The 21,778-nt window shown below is 36.3% G+C and overlaps 1 protein-coding gene across 3 annotated transcripts in view; it reads left to right on the top strand.

Moving 5' to 3' along the window:
- POLK (DNA polymerase kappa) overlaps positions 1–21,778 on the top strand; it is a 73,447-nt gene that overhangs the window by 28,738 nt on the left and 22,931 nt on the right. For all 3 annotated transcript variants that reach the window (XM_061158148.1, XM_061158149.1, XM_061158147.1), the window contains 3 exons: positions 6,428–6,591; positions 13,012–13,131; positions 19,792–19,944. In XM_061158148.1, coding sequence (XP_061014131.1) covers positions 6,436–6,591; positions 13,012–13,131; positions 19,792–19,944 — 429 coding nt within the window. In that variant the 5' untranslated portion in view covers positions 6,428–6,435. The remainder of the gene's footprint in view (positions 1–6,427; positions 6,592–13,011; positions 13,132–19,791; positions 19,945–21,778) is intronic.

The raw sequence follows: 21,778 nt of genomic DNA, 5'->3' as shown, positions 1-21,778 counted from the left end.
TTCATGGACCTAACATTCCAGGTTCCTATGCAATATTGCTCTTCACAGCATCGGATTTTGCTTCCATCACCAGTCACATCCACAACTGGGTGTTGTTTTTGCTTTGGCTCCATCCCTTCATTCTTTCTGGAGTTATTTCTCCACTGATCTCCAGTAGCATATTGGGTACCTACCGACCTGGGGAGTTCCTCTTTCAGTGTCCTATCTTTTTGCCCTTTCATACTGTTCATGGGGTTCTCAAGGCAAGAATACTGAAGTTGTTTACCATTCCCTTCTCCAGTGGAACACTTTTTGTCAGAACTCTCCACTGTGACCTGTCTGTCTTGGGTGGCCCTACCCAGCATGGCTCATAGTTATATCCAACTCTATTTGGAATAAATTAAATAAGCAACTCAGGAAGTAAAAAGGCAATGGAAGAAAATACATGCATGGTTCTCTCTTAAAGAGTAGACCTTAATTCCTTAGTGAGAACTTGAGTTTGGTTTTTTTGTTTGTTTGTTTTTTTTTTAAGCCACACTGTGTGGCTTGCGGTGTCTTAGTTCCCAGAACAGGGATTGATCCCTGACCACAGCAGTTGAGAGTGCCTGAGTTCTAACCACTGGACCACCAGGGAACTTTGAACTTGAGTTTTCTTTTTAGCGTACACCCCTTGATTTATGATCTGTGAGGTTACATTAGTTCTGTATTTCTCTTAGTGATGCATATAAATTTTTAGATCTTGCAAATAATCCTATCTCAAATAATTTTGAAATTTTTGTCCATCTTATTTTGTCAGGACATAAAAAAAGCTAAAGTTGAAAATACAGAGGTTCCTCTGTGCTTTCATTCCCAGGATATAAGAATTGTAGTCATGTGGTTTGCGTGTATGTGTTCACATATGTGTTTGTAAAATAATTGGAGAGGAACATGTTAACAAATTAACACAGTCTGTTACAGTCTTGGGATTTGACTTTTTCATTTTCTTGAGATTTTAAAAGGTATTTTTTATAATAAATAAAAATGAAAAAGGAAAAGTAAGTCAGACATTAATTTGAAAATTACTATGTTAAAATTTGAGTAGTGTTCTTAATTTATTACATTTAATTCACTCTTGTAGATGGTAAAGAGAACATTTAATCACAGTCCAGAGTTTTTATTGGGTACTTAATCTGTTCAAACAAACATATTAAATATTTGAATAGTTGAGGAATTTAAAAATATTTGTTCTTAAGATACATAATGTTTTTTGGGGGGAGGTGAGGGGGTTATTGAGTGTGATTATCACATATTAGAAATAAGAAGCAAGTTCCACCTTGAAACCTACTATAGTTTAGTTTTCCCTCTTTCTCTTCTTTCCCCTCTTCCTTCTTCTCCTGTTTAGTCCTCTCTTTCTCTTATTACCCTTTGTATATTTTGCCTGTTTCCTGATAGATTAGTTCCAGGTGACTTTGGTCAACATGCCAAGCATTTGTGATATTGTTTATATAGTTTTGTTTGCTTTCTTATAAGGAGTAGGAACTTTACCACATAAAACTTCCTTAGAATTCCTTCTGAAAACTTCTAATTTTCCAGTCTTACTATCACCAAAAATAGAGGTTGGCCTTGCATTTTTTAAGTGGTAACCTGAATAGTCAGTGGTGGAATTAGACTGGAAAAATTTTAGTATTTTTAGAGAAAATGTACTTTTAAAGCAATATGCTAAACCACAAGGACCCGGAGTTCTTTGCTTTGAGCTGTGCATTTACTGTTTGTGCTTCTGAGCTGAAGTGAAACAGACTGTATTCTATAATATCAAACAATAAAAATGTTTGACTGTTTTCTTTCTCAAAGAAACTTTTTGTTTATAAGGCACAGTTATATCCATTCATAGGCCTTGGGACTATATATGTGACTATATGTGAATACATAGTATCCATAGGACAAATACTTCTTTGGAAGCAGAACAAACAAAATTCTGTATGATCTGTAAGCATCAGCTTTTTTCAAGGATGCTCACAGTGTACCCTCTTCCCTTTTAGGGCCTCTTTAACTTAAAGAGAGTAAGTAAGACAGGTGATTTTCACAGCTTTGGATATTTGTCTTAATTTTAGTAATAATAAGTATTGATTGAGTTTTTATCATGTACCACACACTATACTAGGCACTTCCATTATATGCTGTCCTCACAATGCTGTTTGAAATAATACTAAATCTCACTTCCCAGAAAAATATGGAAAATTATCATACTTTGTTATAGTATGTGATCACATCTGTTTGGAGCTCCCCCTTTCAATTTTGGATTTTTAGGTAAAGAAACTCAGTGAGAACTAATGGGGAAAATGCAGATAACCAATACTAATGAGACATTTTAGAAATTTGAAAATAAGAGAAATATCATAAATATCATTTATGATAGTACCAAAAGTAACACATAGAGATCCAAGTATACTAAAACTTAGTATGTTGTTTATATTTCTTCAATGATTTTTCTTAGATTTAGATAGAATTGAAGAATATTTAATCAAAGAAATTAAATTTAACAAAGTAACTTAATTTCCCAAGGTAGAAATACAAGCTACAATTTTTTAATATTAATGGAGCCTGGCAAGCATTCTAATATGTAAATTGGAAATATTCTTACATTATAAGTCTCAAAAGCTTTAATAAACCAATTTAACCATTAAATATCATAGGAAAATAAGGCTTATAAAATCAAAAGTTGTTAAGCTCATAGAATTGTCCTTATGTATATAATATTAAAGTAAGGGAAAATTAATAGTATTTTTAAATGATGAACTTCAGAAAAGCAGTTTTTCTCCCAATCTTTTAATGTGATTAAGTGACCTTGCTCTGTGAATAAAAGAATAAGAAAATGATATAAACCGAGTTCAACCATTTAATAAATATTTATTGACCACCTACTCTGTGCCAAGCACTGTGTGAGGCATTTGGTATGCATCAGTGGGAGGACAATGTTCACTGCCCTCATGGAACTTAACGTTTTCATAGGGGAGGCAGACAGCAAACATAGTAAGTATGTTAGGGAATGATAAACATAGTAAGTAAACTATCCAAAGCAGTAGGGCAGTGGAAGAGGGTGTGGGAGGGATAACCAGGCTACAATTTTAAATAGGGAGTCGGGGCATGCCCTCATTAAGAAGGTGACATTTAAGCCAAGACTTAAAGGAGATAAGGGAGTTTAGTCAAAGAACTGGCCAAAGAACCCTCCAGGAGAAAGGAACAGGTGGTGCAAGAGGCCTCAAGGTCAGAGTGCCTCGCAGATTTGAGAAGAGCAAAGTTGGACAGCAGTGAGCAAGCAGGGGAGAACATTAGGTATGGAGGTAGACAGGTAGCAGGTAAGAGTGATACAGATTCTGTAAAGATTTGGGGGTTATTCTAGAGTGAGACGAGGTGCCCTTATACAGTTTTTAGCAGAGGAGTGATGTGACCTAACTCATGGTTAGGAGAATCAGTTTGGCTACTGTGTTGATAATTGACTATAGGAGGGCAAGGGCAGCAACAGAGACAATTTAAGCGGCTATTGCAATAATCCAGGAAAAAAATAATGGTGGTTCAGACTAGTGTGAAAATAGTGAGAGAAGGTTACATTCCTGGTACACTTTGAAAGTAGAGCCCTCAAGATTTCCTGACAGTTTGGATGCGGGGTGTATGAGAAAGAGGAGAGTCAAGAATGACTGCAATGTGTTTTGCGTGATCGATTGGAAGGGATTAGAGTTGCCCTCAGCTGAGATGAGGAAGGCTGAAAATTGAGCTGGTTTGGGGGATGGAGGCAGAAGAGAAGGTCCATTTTGGACTTGTTAAATTTGAGATGTCAGGCAGGCATTTGGACTAGAGCTGTAAGCTTGGAAGTCATTAGCATGTAGATGAAAGTAAATACGTGCCCATGAAACTGGATATATGTTGCCTGGCAATGGGGCATCAACAAGGCAGCAAGGTAACTGAAAACTACACATCTCACAACTTTGCCTGGGGCCAGTATTGCTTATAGCCCAGTTCTTCTCACCAATTAAGGACTAAAATCAATTCTCAAGAGTTTGGGGACTAAGTAATATACTATATGTGAAGTAGTAGGCATTCAATAATTGTTTCTTTTCCTTTCATACATTTCACCATTTAAAGGAAAAGGCAGCTTAAAAGTAGGCTGTCTGCATTTAGCCTCTTCATTCTTCAGTAGTGTTGGTTTGGGAAAATTATGAATGAATTACATTCACCTGTTTTACTAGAAAATGAGACTGTTGTATTGCTAAAGCATAAGGCAAAATACAGGGTAATATTAGGCTTAATGTGAAAGCTGAAAAGAAGAATATGCAAAGGATAATAGAAAATCAACCTGTATTCCCTTAGTTACCAGTGGTTCCTATACTTCATGGCACCCTGGAATTATCTGGGCATCTCTTAAAAATATTTATATCTGACTTCTACTCCTAGACTTTCTGACCTACTTGGTATGGCATACAAGCTGGGCATCAAGGGTTTTAAGATCTCTATGGTAGATGTAATATGTAGCAAAGTTTGATAACTTGTGATATACAGGTTTATTTTATTTTCTTCCTAGTGGAACCATCACTAATAATCACAGTATTCAAATTTTATTTTATAATTTACTTTTTTCTTTGCTGGTACTAAAAATGAAAGCAGCTCTCAAGAAGAGGTCCTCTTAAGGGCATTATGCTAAGGGTAATAAGTCAGAGAAAAATACTGTATAATCTCACTTACATGTAGAATCTAAAACTGCAAACAGAAAACTCACAGAGAACAGATTGGTGGCTGCCAGTGGCAGTGACGGGGAGTGGAGTGAAGGGGTGAGAGGTAGGGGGTGGGGGAAATAGGTAAAAGGAGTCAAAAGGTATAAGCTTTCAATTATAAAATAAATCATGCAAATGTAATGCACACCATGGTGAATATAGTTCATACGATATTGTATTGTTGAAAATTGCTAAGAGAATGGATCTTAAAAGTTCTCATCACAAGAAAAACATTTGTAACTCTGTATGGTGATGTTAAAATAGAAAAAAGGGAAGGGGAGAGGAGGGGGTCAATGGGGAGAGAAGGGCCTCAAGGCAGAGTAGAATAAATGAGCCTGCTGTAAATCATCCAAATGAGAAATTATGGTCATAATTTGTTGTAGATTCATGGCAGCTATTCACCTAGCCATTTATTTGTAGTATGTGAAAAAGTGAAAGTGTTAGCTGCTCAGTCGTGTCCAACTCTTTGCGACCCCATGGACCGGAGTCCCAACCCAGGGATCAAACCCAAGTCTCCTGCGTTGCAGGCAGATTCTTTACAGTCTGAGCCACCAGAGTGGAAGAGCCCCAAACTGGAGAAAGCTGTGATGTCATGGTAGCTGCTTTAGATCTGGAGTGAGAAGACTTGGAGTGAGATCCTAGATCTTGTGCTTGTTATCAGAGCCGTGGTGGGCAATTCATTTAACCTTCCTGAAATTCAAATTTCTTTCTTCCTTTCTCCCTTCTTTCTCCCATGAGAATGTGCAAAGCTATTTTCTCTGGTTGTTTTAATTGTTTTTAAAAGCTAATGTATGTGAAGGTAAATTATAAAGAGTTATATTAAAATCCAAAAGAATTATTATTTGAAATTAACCTCAGAAGTGACGTGACATTGCAAAGTGTAATGATTTTCTGCAAGGGGATAATTTTTTTTTTCCTGTATTTTTTCACTGATTTAAGAATGGAACTCTGCAATCAGTAGCTAATAAATGCTATTGAACTTACATTTGGCAGGGAAAGTGTTACTTTGTATTTATTTCTTATACAGTGCATTGTGCTGTGCAGTGATTATATTTGCTCAGTTGTGTCTGACTCTTTTCGACCCCATGGACTATAGCCCACCAGGCTTCTCTGTCCATGGGGATTCTCCAGGCAGAAATACTGGAGTGGGTTGCCATGCTCTCCTCCAGGGGGTCTTCCCAACCCAGGGATCGAACCCAGTTCTCTCACATTGCAGGTGGATTCTTTACTGTCTGAGCCCCCAGGGAAGCCCATACATTGCATTAAATAGGGGAAAAAACACAAGTGTTGTCACTTATCAAATCTCTGTCAGTAGGCATGTTCCATAACTCAGGTTTCTTTTCTCTTATATATTGGGGATAATAATATCTACCTTCCAGGGCTGATGTGTGAAATTCAAGTGTAAAGTGTCATGTGTAGTGACTGGCACAGAGTTGGCAGGAAATGTTAATCCCTTTCTTCCCTCCAAGAGTATAAATCTTGGGATAATAATTTTTAAATCTGAGTACTAATTATTTCTCACTAACCAAAAAAATCTTAACTGGCATTTTTGTTTTGCTGATTTCTATGTCAGTTATTAAAATGACACCCCTCTCCCAAACCCTTGTCCTCCATGAATGCTTTGAAAAACATGTTTGTTTGGTATGCTTTTTCAGATACTGAAAAGAGCCATTTTACCATTAACTTTTTTTCTTTTCTTCAAGTTTACACCATGGATAGCACAAAGGAGAACAGTGACAGCGCAAAGGAGAAGAGTGACAATTACAGAGATGATCTTCTGCTCAGGATGGGACTTAATGATAATAAAGCTGGAATGGAAGGATTAGATAAAGAGAAAATTAACAAAATTATAATGGAAGCCACAAAGGTATGTTTCTTTTTTTCTTTCAATATCTTTAACTTAGTAACCTTTTTACTTTTTTTAAATAGAAAATTAGTGAGTTTTAGGTAACATTTTAAGTATTTTAATATATAAAATTGTTAAGCTCCAATGCATGTAGAATAATCTCCCTTCTCTGCTAATGCTTTTGCATTCTGCTTGGTACTTAACATGCACATAGTATGCTTGTTAAAGAAAAGTAACATATACCTTCTTTTTCAGCCCTTTTTTCCCACCCCAGGAGGAGAATACTACAATTGTGGGTGTTTTTGTTTTTGTTTCAGTTATATCTTGGAAGTCTTTCTGTATAAGAAAGTAAAGATCTTCCCTCTTTTTTATGCCTACATAGGTGGATATACTATTATTTACTGAACTAGCCAGAATCTTTGTTAATGAACATATAAGTCATTTCTGGTCTTTCATCTTTACACATAATACTATGGTGAATAACCTTGTATTTCATAACTTTGCTGCTGCTGCTGCTGCTGCTGCTAAGTCGTTTCAGTCGTGTCCGACTCTGTGCGACCCCATAGATGGCAGCCAACAAGGCTCCTCCATCCCTGGGATTCTCCAGGCAAGAATACTGGAGTGGGCTGCCATTTCCTTCTCCAATTTCATAACTTTACATATGTGCAAATATAACTATAGGAGAGATTCCCTGAACCAAATACAGATAGCTTGAAAGGATATATACATGTATAGTTTTCAATGAATTGCTCAATTGCCCTCCATAGTATGTGTATCAATTTACATTTCCACTGCCAGTATATAAGAGTATATTGAAACCATACCAACAAGTATGTTACCATACTTTTGGATGCCAGTCTTCGGTAATGCAGTGTAGCATTAATTTATATTTCTCATCAAATTTCAAAAAGTTTGTAAGATACCATTAAAAATACAAAGATAAGCAACATACTAGAGTAAAATATCTATTTTCAAAACACACATCTCTTAAAGGACTTACATCCAGAAAATATGGATTATTCTTACAGCTCATTAATGAGAAGACAACCCAATCAAAAAATGTGCAAAACATATAAATAGACACTTTACTAAGGAAGATATAAGAATGGCTCGTGAGATGTTCATCAGTCATTAGGAAAAAGCAAATTAAAACCACAGTGAGGGACTTCCCTTGTGGTTCACTGGTTAAGAATCCTCCTTCCACATATGCTAACAAGTATGAAAGGGGAAATTAACAGTAGCACAGTAATAGCGGGAGACTTTAATACCCCACTCACACCTATGGATAGATCAACCAAGCAGAAAATTAGCAAGGAAACACAAACTTTAAATGATACAATGGACTGGTTAGACCTAATTGATATCTGTAGGATATTTACCCCAAAACAATGAATTTCACCTTTTTCTCAAGTGCACACGGAAAAGTCTCCAGATTAGATCATATCCAGGGCCATAAATGTAGCCTTGGAAAATTCAAAAAAATTGAAATCATTTCAGGCATCTTTTCTGATCACAGTGCAGTAGGATTAGATGTCAAATACAGGGAAAAAAACTATTAAAAATACAAACATATAAAAATACAAACAACATGCTTCTGAATAACCAACAAATCACTGAAAAAATCAAAGAAGAAATCAAAATATGCATAGAAACAAATGAAAATGAAAACACTACAACCCAAAACCTATGCATTTCAGTAAAAGCAGTGCTAAGTGGAAGATTCATAGCAATACAAGCATACCTCAAGAAACAAGAAAAATCAAATAAGTAATCTAACTTTACACCTAAAGCAACTAGAAAAAGAAGAAATGAAGAACCCCAGGTTCCTTAGTAGAAGGAAAGAAATCATAAAAATTTGAGCAGAAATAAATGAAAAAGAAACAAAGGAGACTATAGCAAAAATCAACAAAACTAAAAGCTGGTTCTTTGAGAAGATAAATAAAATAGACAAACCATTAGCCAGACTCAAGAAAAAAAGAAGAATCAAATCAACAAAATTAGAAATGAAAATGGAGAAATCACAACAGACAACACAGAAATACAAAGAATCATAAGACACTATTATCAGCAACTATATGCCAATAAAATGGACAACTTGGAAAAAATGGACAAATTCTTAGAAAAGTGTAACCTTCCAAAACTGAATCAGGAAGTAATAGAAAATCTTAAGAGACCCATCACAAGCACAGTTGAAACTGTAATCAGAAATCTTCCAGCAAACAAAAGCCCAGGACCAGATGGCTTCACAGGTAAATTCTACCAAAAATTTAGAGAAGAGCTAACACCTATCCTACTCAAACTCTTCCAGAAAATTACAGAGGAAGGTAAACTGCCAGACTCATTCTGTGAGGCCACCATCACCCTAATACCAAAACCAGACAAAGATGCCACAAAAAAAGAAAACTACAGGTCAATATCACTGATGAACATAGATGCAAAAATCCTTAAAAAAAATTCTAGCAAACAGAATCCAACAACATATTAAAAAATATCATCCATCATGACCAAGTAGGCTTTATCCCAGGGATGCAAGGATTCTTCAATATTCACAAATCAATCATTGTGATACACCACATTAGCAAATTGAAAGATGAAAACCATATGATTATCTCAATAGATACAGAGAAAGCCTTTGACAAAATTCAACATCCATTTATGATAAAAACTCTCCAGAAAGCAGGAATAGAAGGAACACGTGTGCTGTGTGCGTAGTTGCTCAGTCGTGTCCGACTCTTGCAACCCCATAGACTTTAGCCTGCCAGGCTCCATGGGATTCTCCGGGCAAGAATACTGGAGTGGGTTGCCATTTCCTTCTCCAGGGGCTCTTCCTGACCCAGGAATCGAACCCATGTCTCCTGCATTGCAGGCAGACTCTTTATCCACTGAGCGACGAATACTTCAACATAATAAAAGGAATGTGTGATAAACCACAGCAAGCATTATCCTCAAAGGCAAAAAATTGAAAACATTTCCCCTAAAGTCAGGAATAAGACAAGGGTGCCCACTCTCACCACTGCCATTCAATGTTGTTTTGGAAGTTTTAGCCACAGCAATCAGAGAAGAAAAAGAAATAAAAGGAATCCAGATTAGAAAAGAAGTAAAACTCTTGTTTGCAGATGGCATAATCCTCTACATAGAAAACCCTGAAGACACCACCAGAAAATTACTAGAGCTAATCAGTGAATATAGTAAAGTTTCAGGATATAAAATTAATACACCGAAATCCCTTGCATTCCTATACACTAACAATGAGAAAACAGAGAAATTAAGGAAACAATCCCACTCACCATTGCAATGAAAAGAATACAATACTTAGGAGTATATCTACCTAAAGAAACAAAAGACCTATATATATAGAAAACTATAAAACACTGATGAAAGAAATCAAAAAGGACACAAATAGATGGAGAAATATACCATGTTCATGGCTTGGAAGGATCAATATAGTGAAAATGAGTATACTACCTAAATCAATCTATAGATTCAATGCAATCCCTATCCAGCTACCAACGGTATTCTTCATAGAACTAGAACAAATAATTTCACAATTTGTATGGAAATACAGAAAAACCTCGAATAGACAAAGCAATCTTGAGAAAGAAGAATGGAACTGGAGGAATCAACCTGCCTGACTTCAGGCTCTACTACAAAGCCACAGTCATCAAGACAGTATGGTACTGGCACAAAGACAGAAATATAGATCAATGGAACAAAATAGAAAGCCCGGAGACAAATCCACGTACCTATGGACACCTTGTCTTTGATAAATGAGGGGAAAATATACAATGGAGAAAAGACAATCTCTTTAACAAGTGGTGCTGGGAAAACTGGTTAACCACCTGTAAAAATATGAAACTAGGACACTTTCTAACACCTTACACAAAAATAAACTCAAAACGGATTAAAGATCTAAATGTAAGACCAGAAACTATAAAACTCCTAGAGGAAAACATAGGCAAAGCACTCTCTGACATAAATCACAGCAAGATCCTCTATGACCCACCTCCTAGAGTAATGGAAATAAAAGCAAAAATAAACAAATGGGACCTAACTAAACTTAAAAGCTTTTGCACAGTGAAGAAAACTATAAGCAAGGTGAAAAGACGACCTTCAGAATGGGAGAAAATAATAGCAAATGAAGCAACTGACAAAGAATTAATCTCAAAAATATACAAGCAGCTCATGCAGCTCAATACCAGAAAAATAAATGATGCAATCAAAAAATGGGCCAAAGAACTAGACATTTCTCTAAAGAAGACATACAGATGGCTAACAAACACATGAGAAGATGCTCAACATCACTCATTATCAGAGAAATGCAAATCAAAACCACAATGAGGTACCATCTCACACTGGTCAGAATGGCCGCCATCAAAAAGTCTACAAACAATAAATGCTGGAGAGGGTGTGGAGAAAACAGAACTCTTACACTGTTGGTGGGAATGTAAACTAGTACAGCCACTATGGAGAATAGTGTGGAGATTCCTTAAAAAACTGGAAATAAAGCTGCCATATGACCCAGCAATCCCACTGCTGGGCATACACACTGAGGAAACCAGAATTGAAAGAGACACATGTACCCTAATGTTCATCACAGCACTGCCTGCAATAGCTAGGACATGGAAGCAACCTAGATGTCCATCAGCAGATGAATGGATAAGAAGGTTGTAGTACATATACATAATGGAATATTACTCAGCTATTAAAAAGAACACATTTGAATCAGTTCTAATGAGGTGGATGAAACTGGAGCCTATTATACAGAGTAAAGTAAGTCAGAAAGAAAAACACCAATTAGCACATATATATGGAATTTAGAAAGATGGTAATGACAACCCTATATGCAAGACAGCAAAAGAGACACAGATGTATAGAACAGACTTTTGGACTCTGGGAGAAGGTGAGGGTGGGATGATTTGGGAGAATGGCATTGAAACATGTATATTACCATATGTGAAATAGATGACCAGTCCAAGTTTGATGCATGAAACAGGGCACTCAAAGCTGGTCCACTGGGACAACCCAGAGGGATGGGATGGGGAGGGAAGTGGGAGGGGGTTTGGGGTCAGGGACACATGTACTCCTGTGGCTGATTCATGTCAATGTATGGCAAAACCCACCACAATATTGTAAAGTAATTAGCCTCCAATTAAAAAAAAAAAAAAAAGAATCCACCTTCTAATGCAGGGGATATGAGTTCAATCCCTGGTTGGGGAACTAAGCCCAACTATAGAAGCCCATGGACCACAACTAAAGATGCCCCCGCATGCCACAATGAAGACCCAGTGTAGCTAAAAAAAACCCAAAAAACCCAAAACCACAATGAGATACAGTCAGAGTATTATAGCCTAGAATGGCTGTAATAAAGACAAACAGTAACAGATTTTGCAAGGATATGGAGAAATTGGTATCCTCATACATTGCTGGTAGTCTTGTGAAATGCTTCTGCCATTTTGGAAAATGGTTTTGCAGTTCCTCAAAAGGTTAAGTGGGGAGTTGCCATGTAACACAGAGATTCTACTCCCAGGTACATATCCAAGGAAGGTGAAAACATGTGACCACATAAAATGTACACAATTGTTCATTGCAGCCGTTTTCATGATAGCCAAAATGTAAAAATGATCTCAATGTCCATCAGTCTTATAAATAGGTAGATAGTATGTTCACTGATGGAATGATAGATTATTTTCTAAAAGTTACTTTCCACATTTTAATGGCTAATATTAAATATTTAAAAGTACTGTTTACCTAAAACAGACTGCTAATTATTTCTCCATTAAAAAAAATGATGGCTTTGTTTGAGATTAGCAGAGAATTGCAGTTCAAGGACTGCAGCCATGGTAAGCCACGTGCAAGTGCTTAGTAAAAATAAAGGGAAGAACTCTTTCCAAGAGGAGAAAAGGAAGTTGGCAAGGGTATATAGTAAACAGAGGCCATGACTTTTCATTGCCTGAGTCGTTGCCAGGAAAGGTTTTTTTGATGCTTTCTGCTATCATCAAAGGGGGCCAGAGCTCCCTCTTCTGATCTCTGAGTATTTAATTGAGGTTTCTGTTAGTTAATTTTTTACCATAAATTTACAATGAAAGTAAAGGAGATAATTGATGACCCAGCTGACTAAATCCTTGGATGTGCCCGGAGGATCCCACCTAGGATATGCTTTTATTTCCCAAATGCAGATCTGTACTCATCTTGAAGAGTTTATACTGTGCTTACTGCCTCACAACAATCTTGTGATTTAGGTAGCTATAAGTTCATTTTACAGATTAGGGAGCCTGAGGCATAGTAAGATGAACTTTAGGGTCACCGAGCTAGTAAGTAATGGAGGTAAGTTTTGAATTCAAGCCATTCTCTTTCTAGAGCCTGTACTCTTAGCCATCAGGTTCACAGTGATGCTTTCCTTCAGCCCTTTCTCTTATGCTATGCATTGTTTTCCTACATTAGGGGTCCAGATTTTATGGAAATGAGCTCAAGAAAGAAAAGCAAGTCAACCAACGAATTGAAAATATGTTGCAACAAAAAGCTCAAATTACCAACCAACAGCTGAGGAAGGCACAATTACAGGTATTAATTCAATTGCTAAATATAGTAGGCGCTGCTAGAATAATAATTGGTAGTTAAAATGCATCATGGCCAAATTATAACTGAAAACAAGGTGAAATGTAAATGTTTGTTACATTGTAAAGCATAAAAATTTAACAAATGTGCATACACCTTTGTAAAAAATTGCTCTATGTTTTTATATAAAGACCCACACCTAAACATTGTCACCTCCATTATACAGGAGAGTAAATGGAGCCTTAGTTAGGTTAAGTGACTTGCCCAGCTTCATATGACAGGTAGTTGTCAGAGCTAGGATTTAATCCAAATCATATGTTGCAGTTGGAAAAGGCCCCAAGATAAATGTGACATGTTTTTTGAAAAACTAATTTTTCAAAAAAGATTTGGGGGAACATGTTAACTAATTAAATTTAGAAGTACTTTGAAACGTAATTGTGTTATAGTAAAACAAAAAGTCATGTAAATGGTAAAATGCCAAATGTACATGAATTTTTAAGATAAAACACGAGACTTCTAAAAGTTTGGGGTCATTTGGCTTCTTTGGCATCTTTGGGGAATAAATGCTCAATTTCCTGTGGTATTACAAGTTATTTCAATAGAAAAGTTTGAGAAGAGCCAGTCTATAAGGCATTAGGTGGTAGAATGAGAACTCAAGGCAGTAAAACTAAAGTTTACATTTAGAGAGTTTTACCCTCTATTAAAATCTGATTCAGTTTACAAAGTACTTTAAGCTATAACATAGCAATAAATTTATAACATTAATCGAGTGTGCTATAAAATTCTTCTCATGATGGGAGTTCAGATATTATAAATTTTGTTTTCTTTACCAAACTAGTATGTCATCTTTTTTGGACATATGCTTTCCTAGAGCACAAGCTAGTTTTTTATCTTCTATGTTGAGTAGTCTGCTATCATGACTAAAGATAATTTGTCAAATCATCATTTTTAATGTTTCATGGCAGGTCAGTCCGTGGAGGTACATAATATTGTGATGATCATTTGTATTCATGTATCTTTGCACTCTTGTCCTGTTATTTTCACCAAAGATTGTACCATTTTACATTTTCAACATAAAAATGATGGTTTCCTCACATACTTGTGTAAAACTCAATTTTATCAACTTTATCAGTCTTTTAGTTTTTGCTGATACAATGTCCAAAATATTATTGTTGTTTTACTTTGCCCTCCTTTGATTACAACAGAGAAAGAATGTCTTTTCACATATAAGTTAGCCATCAGTATTTCCCTCTTATGGGAATAGCCACCTTTATTCTGTTAGGATATAGGCTAAGTAACTGGCACAAGAGACCCTAAAATATAATGGTTCAGATAAGTTTATTTCTTTCCCACATTATAGGTTAAGTAGTCCCAGCTGCTCTGGTGGTTCTGATCACCGTAGTAATTTAGAGACTCAGGTTCTGTTATACATTGAAAGAAAGAAAAAGGAGAAAACTTCACTGAAGGAAAGTAGTTTGCTATTAAGCTAGTGAAAGAGAAGTTACGCATGTTACCTTAGCTCACATTTGAGTTTCATGGCCACACCTAAGTGCAAGAGAAGCTATAAAATATATTCTCTAAGTGGGTGGCCATATGCTCAACTAAAAATCTATTACTATGGAAGGAAGAGAGTAGACTTCAGGGTTCAACTAGCAGTCCAAGGCAATATTCTTTGCTCACATTTCTAGAGTTTATTTCTCCTCATTTATAGATCTTATCGTATAATAAATATTTTTTTGTCTGTCACTTGTAAAGATTTTTCTAATATGTACCATGCAATTTTATTTATTGAATGATAATAATATAGTTTAATATTCCTCCTCACCACTCTTCTTTAGAAAGACATTTTCTCTTCATCCATTGTTTTTTTCATACAAGAGTAAGCATTATTTCATCAAGTTAAAAAGAAATTCCATTCAGTCCAAAGTAACATTGTTTTTAAATTGATATTATTCCTTAGGCAATTTAGTTTCTGGAACTCTTTTTGCTTTATAGCCTACAAATATCTTTAATAAAGTTTTAAAGATGTAATACATAGGAGTGGCATAGCAACGTCTTGCTGTTTATACTACTTTAAAAACTCATATCCTTAAATATGCTAATAATCTGAAGAAATAGAGAATCCCTTACATTGTGTAGCAGAACTTCACGTTTTGTTACGGTTTTAGTTGACTCTTCCATGGGAGGCTCTGTGGCATCTTTTGCAAGGGAAATGGCAGGAAGTGTGTTTTTTGTTGATTGTAAAATTGTTTCAGTTTTTGAGCTTCCTTTAAAAGAAGTTATGTAAGTGGGAGGGGATTGAGGAAATCCTAAGGAGGCTAGAAGGTCTGAAAGAACAGAGAGGTTTTCATGGGAAATGTGTTTCTGTTTTAGAGTAATGAAATTTCCAAACAGATTTTATTATATGTAATAAGTAAGCTCTGAAGGCATGAACTCCCCTGATGTTTCTTCAGAACCTCCCTAAGTATCCCTACCCGATCCCATCCTCATTAAACTTAAAAGCATAATCATTTTTGTAGCTGTCAGAGCGTCTTAGTGTAGCTTGGGCTCATGAATAGACAAGCATCCATGTCATATTAAATGGCAACTAGTCAGTAAATCAGTGCACTTTGACCACTTTAACAGTTGACTTGGAGAACTCAGATTTATTCCACAATTTTTAGGTTAATACTAAGTTAAGAAAATGAAAAACAGTATTTCTGAAGTAATCTCCTAAGTATAATCTTTTAAAAATAATTTTTAAAATGTAAATAAGACATTATATGGATATAAAATATGCCTCTAAATCTCTATTTGAGCTTATTTCAGTGTTAAATACTTTAAAAAATTTTTGTTTTAGGGAAGTATCATGATATAATGGAAAGAGTACAGGCTTTAGAGAAACCTGATTTCCAGGTTTAGTTCTAACATTTTGACCAGTTCTGTGACTTAGAGCAAATTACATAATCTTCCTCAGCTTTAGCTTCATATATAAAATGGGGATAATAAGTATCTCTGAATTAATTTGACCAGTGGGTGAGTTAACATAAGCATTTTGCGTATTACATATAATATAACCAACAAATGTCATTTCTACTTTAAAAACTATAGGTAATATCACTAAGCCCTTACCATATCCCTAGATAAGTGTGTTACGTGGGTATCTCTTTTAATTCTTTCCACCTTTTCAAATTGGTTTAGTCTCTCCTTCAGTTCAGTTCGGTCACTCAGTTGTGTCTGACACTTTGTGACCCCATGGACTGCAGCATGCCAGTCCCTCTTTACAAATAAAGTAAAAATGAGAGGGGCTGAGTTGTCCACTATCATTTAACTAGTAAGTGGCAGGCCTGAGACCCAAACAAAGCCCTTAGACACTGTGACAGACACCGGCTCTGAACTGTAGTGAGAGGGACTAGGTACATGTTATATACTTGGGTATATACAAGGTATGTATATATGACTTGGAAGTCACTTGGAAGGAAAAATGGAGGGAAGGAAACCATGAATGAAGATTTCAGCAGATGAAACTGGAAAAAAGCAGTGGTGGTGTGCATTTGGTAGATGTAGAAGAAGAGTTCAGACAAGGGTGACAATGAGAGATAGTAAAGGAAAGTGGAATGTGTGACTCATTCGGTGGTGAGGTTTCCTTTTGGCAACGGTACACTTGCTGTGAGCACAGAAAGACAACAGATTGTTGAAGAAACTGTCAGAGCATTAACTTATGAGTCTAAGGAGAGGTTTTTTATTATTCCCCCATTTGGCTTGCTTTCTGTTTATTGTCTTCTTCCTTTTCAGTGTTTCTGGGTTAAGATACTTCAGATGCTTCTCCCTTATGCTCAGTCGACTCAATTCTTAGGCACATTTTCTGGGTTAATCTACCCTTGTTTTTATTTTATTATTAATCTACCCCATGATTTGTTTACATCTTTTTAATGTCAGGATGTTATTCTCTATTTTAAAATTGAAGTACTGGGAATTCCCTTGTGGTCCAGTGGCTAAGACTCTGTGCTCCTGATGCAGGGGGGCTGGGTTCAATCCCTGGTTAGGGAACTAGATCCCACATGCCACAACTAAGACTCTATGCAGCCAAATAAATAAAAATAAATGTTTAAAAATAAAATAAAATTGAAGTACTGGAAGAAATAGTTATTTTAAATCTGGATGATAAATTGGAATAATGTTAAAAAAATTCTACTTATTAGATGTAGTGTCTCACTGTGAAATCAGCCTTCTCCAAACTTTTTCTACAAATACTATTTTCTCTTTTTAAATGAGATATATATATTATATGTATCTAATAAGTATATATATGTTGTTCAATGCTAAATCATGTCCATATATAAAAGAATAAAATTTATACTGATAAACATAAATGGGTGTATAAGTCTCTCTTCCCTTTCTCTTTTATGAGGAATTTATTTGTATAGTTGCCGTTATTTATTTTCATGTTGCTAACCTTTAAGATTTACATTCTAAGTAACTTTCACATATCAGTAGAGTATTGTTACCTATAGTCATCATACTGTACCTTAGACCCCAAATCTTATTCATCTTTTTTTTTTTAACTGAAGTAGATCAGTTGACCTGTAACACTGTGTTAGTTTCAGGTGTACAACATAAGTGTTTTGATATTTCTGTATGTTACAAAATGATCACCATGGTAGGTCTATAGTTACCATCTGTCATCATACAAAGTCACTATAATATCATTCCTCATGTTGTGCATTTCATTCTCATGACTCATTTATTCTGTAACTGGAAGTTTGTACCTTTTATTTTTTTAAGTTTGTACCTTTTAATCTTCCAATGAGGAAAAAATTTCAAAGCAGATAAAGTCTTTCTCCTGATGGAACTCACAATTTAGAAGCTAGTACGGTAAGTGCCATCCTAAGAGCAAGTAAGGGAACACTGAATTCTGCGGCACAGGGGACAGAGGCCTGGTGTGACTGAGGGGCCTCTGAGCTCCTTGAGGGCTGGTGTCAGAACTGGGGCGGGCACTGTACACAGAGCAGCAGCCTGAAGGCACAGAGCAGCTAGGTCACTCAGCGAGTTTCCTGCTAGACAAGGTTGGATCCTCTCGGAAGCCTCACTGTGGCTATTGGAGACAAATGTGCATCAGAGTGATTGTTTATAAAAGAGGGATTGCAGTTCTTTGTTTGTTTTCTCAGGGTTTTTTTGTTTGTTTGTTTGCTTGCTTGTTTGTTTTTGGTTTTACTTTTTCTAAAATGATTTTTAATTGGAGGATAAAGGAGTTACAGTTTTGACTTATACCTAGGAGTTAACTAGTGTCACTATAACATTAAGAAAGAAGACCTTGAAAGGAAAATTTCTGCAGAATGAAAACAAGGTTGAAGTCAAACAAGGGGGAAAGGCTCCATTATACCCCCATGAAAGTCTCCCACCTTTTAGAAAACCTACTTTAGGGATTGTCACATTTCATTCAGAGCTCACCCCACTTGCTTATTTCTGGCTGCTTTTCTCTTAATTTTTTATTGCTTTGTTGTGAAGTTTTCCAGGGATCCTTTTATGAGTTAAAGTTGCATTTGTTAAACTTGGACCATGTGCCAGATACACCTCCATGCTCTTCATGTATTCTGTTTCATTCAGTAGCTTGCTTCTCCTTTCTCTTCATGATTTTACTTGAGGGTCTTACTGACTTCCTTATATGTTGCTAGATTAAAATGGTCACATAGCCACCGTCAGCTGCAGAGGAAGCTAGAATACCGTATATTTAGCTTTTTCAGCCTGTACAGTAGAGGCCACAAGAACGGAACATTTGGGAATGGGTGTGTTTGCTATGTAAGCTGTTTCTCACCGCCCTACTTTGGATATTTCTTTCATTTCTCTGTCTTCTTTCTTATCAGTCCAACTGTTTTTCTCTAAAGAAACAAAATTCCTTAAAGATCAAGATTTCTCACTATTATTGTTGAAATTTCATGAAGTAATAAATTATAGATTAAATTTTCAATTTTGATTCAAATAGACTACCAATTATCAAATTTTAGCCTTAAAATAGCAATTCTACAGAGGAAATGTTTACATCATGCCTTAAGACAATCAGTTGTACAGTACTATTCAATATAAACATCATATGCCAAAGTATAATCATTTATTGTACATTTCCTTTCTTAGTATTTTAAGACATTAATATTATGAGTCAGATGGAAGTTGTTTATTTTACCTAAACAGAAGCTTTTAGTTATAGTAAGTTTTCCAAATTTATAAAGCAGTAGAATCATTTGATATATAAGCAGTTGGAATGCTTTATTCATTCAGTAAATATTTATTAAGTACCTATTATGTACTTGTGGGTATTGAAAAATGAAAGAGTTGGTAGGGAATGATATTTGAGAACAGACTGCCTATGTTCTTGGAAATAAAAGCCATTACCAGCCTTAATAAACAATAATCAAATATATATAGATAGGTATGGGAATGGGTGGATGAGTGATGGCCAGATGGATGGACAGAGACAAACAGACACCTACTGAAAATAAGATTGGTGTTGGGACTTCCCTGGCAGTCCAGCAGTTAGCATTTGGTGTTTTCACTGCCATGGGCCTGGGTTCAATCCCTGGTCAGGGAACTAAGATCCCACAAGTGGAGTGGGGAAAAAAAGAGTAGTGTTATGATTACTGTTATTTCAATATTATATTCCTAAAATGTGTTAACTTTTCAAAAATTAAGGTTGACAGATTTGCAATGGAGTTGGAACAGAGCCGGGATCTGAACAGTACCATAGTGCACATTGACATGGATGCTTTCTATGCAGCTGTAGAAATGAGGGACAATCCAGAATTGAAGGATAAACCCATTGCTGTAGGATCAATGAATATGCTGGTAAGTAGGTAAGATTGGAGACAAAAAAGAAGTTTCGTGACATATTCATATTCAGGTAATCCTTACTGGTTCATGAAGGGAAAAGACCTTATTAAGCTCTACCAGTTCTATCAGAATATTTTTCTAGGTGTTTTATAGGTATTCACTTACTGAATCCTTTCAACATCACTTGAGGTACAAATTTTTATTTCCACTTGACAGATAAGAAGACAAATTCAAAGAAGTGTTTTATAATGTCCCCAGTGTTATCAGTTCAGTTCAGTTCAGTTTAGTTGCTCAGTCGTGTCCAACTCTTTGCAACCCGATGGACTGCAGCATGCCAGGCCTCCCTGTCCATCACCAACTCCTGGAGTTTACTCAGACTTATATCCATCAAGTTGGTGATGCCATCCAAATACCTCATGCTCTGTCATCCCCTTTTCCTCCCGCTCTCAATCTTTCCCAGGATCAGGGGCTTTTCCAGTGAGTCAGTTCTTCCCATCATGTGGCTGAAGTATTGGAGTTTCAGCTTCAGCATCAGTCCTTCCAATGAATATTCAGGACTGATCTCCTTTAGGATGGACTGGTTGGATCTCCTTGCAGTCCAAAGGACTCTCAAGAGTCTTCTCCAACACCACAGGTCAAAAGCATCAATTTTTTGGTGCTCAGCTTTCTTTATGGTCCAACTCTCACATCCATACATGACTACTGGAAAAACCACAGCCTTGACTAGACATACCTTTGTTGGCAAAGTAATGTCTCTGCTTTTTAATATGCTGTCTAAATTGGTCATAACTTTTCTTCCAAGGAGTAACCATATGTAATTTCATGGCTGCAGTCACCATCTGCAGTGATTTTGGAGCCCCCCCAAATAAAGTCTGTCACTGTTTCCACTGTTTCCCCATCTATTTCCTGTGAAGTGATGGGACCGGATGCCATGATCTTGGTTTTCTGAATGTTGAGTTTTAAGCCAACTTTTTCACTTTCCTCTTTCACTTTCATCAAGAGGCTCTTTAGTTCTTCTTCACTTTCTGCCATAAGGGTGCTGTCATCTGCATATCTGAGGTTATTGATGTTTCTCCTGGCAATCTTGATTCCAGTTTGTGCTTCATCCAGCCCAGCGTTTCTCACGATGTACTCTGCATATAAGTTAAATAAGCAGGGTGACAATATACAGCCTTGACGTACTCCTTTTCCTATTTGGAACCAGTCTGTTGTTCCATGTCCAGTTCTAACTGTTGCTTCCTGACCTACATACAGATTTCTCAAGAAAATGTTATAAACCTGGTAAATGATAGAGTGGCATTTTATCTTTCTGTTGCAAATTAATTTTTCTTAAGTAATTGTTCTAGTTAAAGAGAATTGAAAAAGAAAGAAAAGGAAATGTTATTCTAAAGCAGAAATTTGCAAACAGTGGCCTACAGGCCAAATCCCGCCTGCTGCCTTATTTTGTAAATAAAGTTTTATTGAATTCAGCATTGTCAGTCAACTATGCGTGTGTGCCTAGTGGCCCAGTCCTGTCGGATTCTGTGACCCCGTGGACTGTGCAGCCAGCCAGGCTCCTCTGTCAATGGAATTTTCTAAGTTAGAGTACTGTAGCGGGTTGCCATTTCCTACTCCAGGGGATCTCCCCAATCAGGGATTGACCCCACATCTCTTCTGCCTCCTGCATTGGCAGGCGGATTCTTTACCACCGTGGCACCTACTCCAATAAAAATTTTAAAAATTTTGTTGAAGCAGTGTCACACCCACTCACTTATTGTTGTTTCATTAAAAGAGCAGAGTTAGGAATTGCTGCAGAGACCACATGATCTGCAAAGCCTAAGGTGTTTGAGCACTTACAGCAAAAGTTTAC

This window comes from Dama dama, chromosome 12 (assembly GCF_033118175.1).
Source record: "Dama dama isolate Ldn47 chromosome 12, ASM3311817v1, whole genome shotgun sequence".
NCBI classification, from domain to species: domain Eukaryota; kingdom Metazoa; phylum Chordata; class Mammalia; order Artiodactyla; family Cervidae; genus Dama; species Dama dama.
This window is presented reverse-complemented; position numbering and strand designations above follow the sequence as displayed.